The sequence below is a fragment of the Mchenga conophoros genome, linkage group LG13, assembly GCF_057382185.1.
Source record: "Mchenga conophoros isolate Kocher_MC1m ecotype Shallow Benthic linkage group LG13, M_conophoros_male_GT1.1, whole genome shotgun sequence".
NCBI lineage: Eukaryota > Metazoa > Chordata > Actinopteri > Cichliformes > Cichlidae > Mchenga > Mchenga conophoros.
Window position 1 is genome coordinate 19,982,368 of NC_140538.1, and position 6,800 is coordinate 19,989,167.

Consider the following 6,800-nt stretch of genomic DNA (forward strand, 5'->3'; position numbering starts at 1 on the left):
GGTCAAGTTAAGGTTGATGTTTTCACACAGGAGTTTAGCTGCTCCTCTCTATTGACCTACCACAGCAGCTGCACCATCACTTGCAAAGCCAATAAGCCATGCACGTAGCATTTCTTCAGAGGCCCCTTAACAGCAAGGGTTTCTAACAGCAGTATATGAGACAGCAGCCCCAGTGCACAAGTGCAATTCAACAACTTGAAATGAGAAGCTGCAAATCTCTCCTTTGTAGGGAATTCTGATGTAGGTGATCAGGCGTGTGTTTGACACTCTGTAGGAATGTTTCTAGGATTTTTCCTCACACTCTGAATCTTTTTCATTTTTGTTATTTAGCTAACAGTTATTTTCACTCTGCAGTGCTTAGTGATATAATGAAAAGTTGGAATGGAACCGGATACACGTGGGAAAAAAGTAATTCGGTGAAGGCAGCAAGATGTCGACCATATATAGATAAAGTGGGGGGAAAAAGATTAAGAAAACTCAAAGAAGTCTTGTGAAAAAGTAAGTACATCATTTGAGGACACTTTATTAGGCAACTTTATTAAAGCTGAAGTTTTGGCTGTTTGCTGGTCTTGTTAACACAAAGCTGCATGAATGGCTGATTCTTTGATTAAGTGATTCTTTGCTTTCTGCCACAGATTTGCTGCTGTGCTTGGGATCACTGCCCTGTTGTTTGGGTCGAGCCAATTTCTTTCAAGCTTTGGGTCTCGGACAGATGGCCTCACATTTGACCTTCTATTATTATAGAGGTGTTCACAATTACTAATGATCAGTCAGTAAAACACACTTCCTCATCCCCCCTTGCTGTTACTTACCATCTTAATTTACATGGATGCAGTAAGGGGGAACGTTTTTCACAGGACTGCAAAGAGTCATGTAAAAAATTTCTCTTTAACATGACTGCCTATAAAATTGTAATTTTATTGCTTTACTCATTAAAAATTATGATAAACTTGCTAATTATATGTTCCATAATTAGCACACTAAAAACTGCTCGAGAACCTCATATTCCTGTCACTGGTACTATTAATGATTGTAAACAGCACTGCAATCACATCAGATGGTCTCATACCCTCAAATCCTGGGGGACAGTGGCACCGATAATCACTGATTAGGTCCACACAGGTGGCACCATTTAAACAAGGGAGGCTGTGGCACTCATTTATTTCCACTTCGCAAAGCGGTCCTTCGAATCCAAGCATGCAACGGCAGGTGAAGTTATACTGCTGGTCCAGACAAAAACCATGTTCAGAGCAGCGGTGGTCAACACAGTAATCAATGTCCTCTTCACAGTAGATGCCTGTGTATCCTCTAGGACAAAGGCAGCTAGCAACAGATCAAAGAGAATCTCTTAATACTGTATAGAGTTAGAAGAATTCTTTCAAGCCTGAAGGAAAAGAGCAGTAAATGTAACAGCTTTTACAATCATTGACATTCTGGTGGCAGAACAGCCCCAAGACCATCAGGATTTGAACACTAACCTGTAACCATCAATCTCATCCATACAAGTGCCTCCATTTTGACACCCATGTTCAATACAGTCGTTGACATTTACGCGGCAGTCCTGCCCAGACCATCCAGGGGTACAGATGCATCGATAAGCATTGCTGTTATTTAACACACAGCGTCCTCCAAAGGCACAAGGCTGTTGATTGGAAATAGATGTTTTTAGATACACAAATCATGAAACAAGATATGCTCTTTCATGTGCAACTCTTTTATTTTGTATGATATTTTAAATGGGGCTGAGCTTATTCAGATTAAAGAAAATATAACCATCTTTTTTTTCTCCGAATCATTTCTTGCCCCTGGATCCCTGAAAATGAGCTTCATTAAAACAGCACGACAAAGTCATGAATACTGATTCATGCTTTATACTGGGGTCACTCGGGATTCCATGTAGCAGCTACATGTCATACAAGACAAGATCAATGGTCACTGAAGGCTAAACCTCCCGAGAGGAAATAAAAGTACACCTGCCAGCATGTGGATGCCACCGGGGAAAAACAAAGGGGCAGGGGAAAAGCTTGCTTGTGGAAAGGTCTATAATACAGGCATCATGGCACTTCTGTACAAGGGCCAACACAAGCATTGCTACACAGTGAGCGATCATCTCCATCTGTCATCTGAAGCACTTTCTCTGTTTACGCATACATAATATACACATACAAACATATACATCCAAATCAGGTGGCCTTTTCAGTTCTGTAAATGTGCAAACGTTGTTCATGCCAAACACAATCCAAAAATCCTGCCAAAGACAATTCCAGCGTTGCTTTCCTCCAACATAATTTCTTATGTACTATATATGGAAACTGCATTTAAAAAAAAAAAATCTAAGATTTACTACACTGTTAACTAACTGTTAACATTATGCTTTTTATTGTTTTTATTTTTCGCACAGCGAATGTCACCAGCGCAGCCGCAACATCCGATGATTGCTATGTTTAGGGATTTTCACTTGGTGCCAATCTTCTATTCATAAAAGAAAACCATTATGAAAGAATATTCACCATTTCAGAAAAAACACTGACTCTCTGAAACCCACACCTTCTGAAGTTTTAGTTTGTCGAGATATGTCGCAGTTATATCCAAAACTTTGTCTAGCATAAAAAAATAAAACAAATCCACAAAATGATATTACTGAGAAGTGAGCTTATTTATATTTGCAGACAGTAGACGAGGACAAAAAAAGCACGTCAAGATTTTTTTTACACACCTGAAGGTGCTGAGGACAGGGTACACAGCAGGTATACTCAAGCCCATAAGGGAGATCCAAACACTCAGTATTTGGTGGGCATGTGTTGTTGGACAGGGCACAAGCATCTATGTCAACTTCACAACTCTTTCCTTGAAAACCTGCAAGAAAAGATGTAATACATGCAATCTGACTCGAGCGATGCTGGACCACAAAAAACAGAAGTCCTGAAATCAGTGCCACTAGTATCTAATATAAGTCATGGAATTAAGGCTGCTCCTCTATATATTTAAGAAACAAGGGCAAAACTGACCCAATTGTGGGTCAGCGGGAGGATTGGCCTCATTTTGAAGCTCAGTCGATGATGCTCAGTGTCCTCCACCCCCCTATCTGCCTTCTGAATTTTTAATTTAAACCTGAACAGGCAAACCCTAGTAATGCGCTTTCATTTCCTCCTCTTTCTTGCTCTGTTGAAAAAAATGCATATCTGTATACCGTACTTTGTGGCTGATAAAAAAGGTTTACTGTATCAGAGCAGACCTTTTTCCTACAAGAAACAAGAAATAATATCTGATGTTTGCTGTGCAAGAGGGTACACTTAGCATACCCTTTAAGTATATTTGAAGCGAGTGAATACTGCATTACTTTGACCCTACACATGTGCTGTTCTATTATGTTTAAACAACATAATATAGTCAAAAGCAGGATGTGCTTTAAAAAAAGGTCACAGTTACAGTGGTTTATAATTTCAGCCATGCACCAAGATTTTTCTTAGTACTCTGGTCCAGCAGTCTGTGGGCTATTTTTTCACATGGCAGAACTCCCTTCACCATAAGAAGATGCAGCAGATGAGGCATATGAGCGGAAGAAGCTTAGGTTTACTGAGATAACAGATGAGATTTAGCAGCAACGCTGGAAAGCCAGGGTATGCCCTGTGGAATTTTGTTACCATGGATCTGCGGCCACATCTAGTACCAGTTTACTCAGGGAGTTAGGGATTCATGATCAGGGATTATGGCAGGCTGCAGAGGCAGTTTCAGAGGCTGCGGAAAAGAACAACTAATGGGAACGGCGGAAAAGAAAAGACAACAGCTTGTGTGCAAAGTATGGATATCTCATATTAAATATAGGAGATAGAGGAAAATATGTGTGTTACGTAAGCTGTCCAACATCACTATAGCGGCTCTGTAATCATCTTACATGTTTAAGAGCTTTTTGGATTAGGCCTACATTGTGCAATATTGACATAGTGTTGATATCAACAGTAAAAGGGGAATTACAGCTATCAGAGGCAGATATTTTAAATATGTTTGTCCCTAAATATTCAGCCTGGCTGGTGTAGAGGGGTACAGTCCTGCTCAGCCCACAGAGCAGGTGTAACGGGGGTGGGACACGGTAACTGTTGAGCCTTATAGGGTGTCATGGGTGCAGTTCAACTTGACATCTGTGATGGGAGGTTCCCACTCAGTCCAAACAATGACATAACCATCAGCCCTCCCCTCTCTGCTCAGACACTACAGTAATCCCCCCAAAAGGACAGTCATGTCTAAAGCTAAAGAAAAATACAACTCAAAGTAGTGCTCATAGGATTGTTTTCTGCTTTTTTTTTTTTTTAAATTGCTGGTCAGAGAATGAAATTGAGGATTCTCATTAAGACTACCAGCATGGTGGATACTAGGATGAGCCTCACTGTGGTGTGTTCTCCCATATTTAAGAAATTCATATTTGTTAACATAGTTTCATTATGCTTTAAAGGTTTGATGCAAGGGTCAGTAATTGTATCTTTTATAGTAACAGTAGAAGCAATAATTTAATTGACAAAATTCTAATAATAATGATCTGATGACTACAGTACACTCACCGGCCACCTCATTAGTTACACCTTGCTGTACTGGGCTGGACTTCTTTTTGCCTTCAAAACTGCCTTAATCCTTTGTGGCATAGTTTTACAAGGCGCTGGAAACCATTCCTCAATAATTTGAGCCATACTGATATTAAGATGTGATGCTAGTGGAGGCGAGAATAGAGAACTCCTGCAGGAAGCAGCCATCAGTAGATGGTATGCTGTGGTCAAAAACGGATAGACATGGCCAGTAACAATAGTGTTTAAACAAAGCTCAATTGGTATTAAGATGAAAAAGTCTAATGAGAATATTTTGCCCAAAACCATTACAACATGTGGTTTATGGAAAAATTCTACTAACTCAGTGATGCAGCAGAAATTGAGACACATCAGATATATCAAAAATATTCTGCTGTTCATTTCTGACAGTCCATCCATGCTATCTGTAGTCTCAGTTTCCTGTACTTAGAACACTGGTACCCAGTGTGGTCTCCTGCTGTTGTGTTTAAGTTTGGTATGTTGTGTTCAGAGATGCTCTTTTGGTTGGTTGGTGGTTTTGGCTTGGTACAACCTTGGTGGTAATGAGTGGTTACTTGAGTTATTGCTGGCCTTCTATCAGCTCAAAGGATTCTGGTCATTCTAATCTAACAATAACGAGGTATTTTCACTCGAGAACTGCTGCTCAATGGAAAGTTTCACTGTTTTGGGGCCATTCTCTCGAAACCCTAGAGAGAGTAATGTGGGAAAATCTCAGTAGATCAGCAGTTTCTGAAGTAATCAGACCAGCTCGTCTGGCACTAACAACCATGCCAACTTCAAAGTCACTGAAATTACCTTTGTTCTCCATTGCTCAGTTTGGACTTTCTTGACCATATTTACATGCCTAAATGCATCGAGCTGCTGATTGACTAATTAGATATTTGTGTCAATAAGCATTTGAATACCATTTGAATACATGTGCTTCTACAAGTTCCACCAGTTTGTGTGTGGTCCTTAAAAAGTAAATAAAAGGTGTTCTGCTTCTCAACACCTCTAAAAGAATAAGCAGTGTAGGAAACAGATGAATTAATAATACTCCAAGCTACTGTATCATTCACAGTCTTAGACAATGGGGAGTTATACCTTTGATACTTCAAGGACTGGCAGTTCATCAGTTGCTAAAAATACAATGCCACCTCTGAATGTCACCTTAAATTGTGACTCTAATGTGGCTTGCTTCAGCAACTGATGAGGCGAACAGACTCTGTGACCTGTGTGTCATTAACACTGATGTTGTGCTTTAATGTTTAATTGAACAAGAGTGAACAAACAGAGTTTCATTACCATGAGTGTTACATTTCCCCTAAGAGTCTACAACAGCTAAAAATAACAGTAGCAAATTCTTGCGAGAGAAGCGTCACCTGGACACAGAGATGCTCTGCCCACCATGTCTCGGGTCTCTATATGCAGTGAAATGTTCCAGTAAAGTGGGCAAAAGCAACTGCCAGACACAGAAACTGTGCTGTGCCAACAACAGAAAGCTCCCGTCAGTCGTCCATCAGTTACCATTCAGTGAATGTAAATTCAGACTCAGCCGGTGAGGCACAATAAGCAATTACAGAAAAATTATATTAATGTGAATTTCAGAGTATAATATTTGAGCAATGCAGTTCCATTCATGAGCTCTGGCAATGAGTTTGGTATTTTTTCTCAGCTGTCAATCACAGGCCAAGAGTGTAAACTGATCCTGCAAATAAGGTGGCAAAGATGCTTGCTGCAGCTTGTTTCCTCTATCTGGCTCAGCAGAGCATGTTGTGATCAGTAGCATGCTGTGACTGCTATAAACAAGGAGATCAATAAAATAAAAACATAGCACGTGGAAAAAAATAAATATTTTAGTAAGCAGGATACAACTAAAAATATATGCATATGTATATTTTCATGTGATAAAATAAGTCATGATGTGTCACAGCCCAGAGACCCTGCTGGCAAAAGTTAATCACCTTTGGTTCCCAGGTAAGCGCCCTGGTGGGGGACAGAACCCCCATAGGGGTGACATTGGTGGTACAGAGGCGTGAAAAAGGTTGAGGGAACACATGCAGGTATAATTTTTTTTTTTTTTTTTAAATACACAAACCCACTTTTGATGGCTGATCATAATCTTTTTTCCCCACTAACTTTCAACATGTTTTTTTATTATTATTAATGATTACAGCCAGATGCTAATACCAATATATCAGCAAAAAAGAGACAGGAGAAACACCCTTCAACCATGCTATAACT

The 6,800-nt window shown here is 39.9% G+C and overlaps 1 protein-coding gene across 1 annotated transcript in view; it reads right to left on the reverse strand.

Moving 5' to 3' along the window:
* eys (EGF-like photoreceptor maintenance factor) overlaps positions 1–6,800 on the reverse strand; it is a 178,593-nt gene that overhangs the window by 143,911 nt on the left and 27,882 nt on the right. Inside the window, exons 9-11 of the mRNA XM_085297088.1 lie at positions 2,717–2,856; positions 1,479–1,642; positions 1,070–1,323 (exon numbers count right to left, since the gene is read on the reverse strand). Coding sequence (XP_085153214.1) covers positions 1,070–1,323; positions 1,479–1,642; positions 2,717–2,856 — 558 coding nt within the window. The remainder of the gene's footprint in view (positions 1–1,069; positions 1,324–1,478; positions 1,643–2,716; positions 2,857–6,800) is intronic.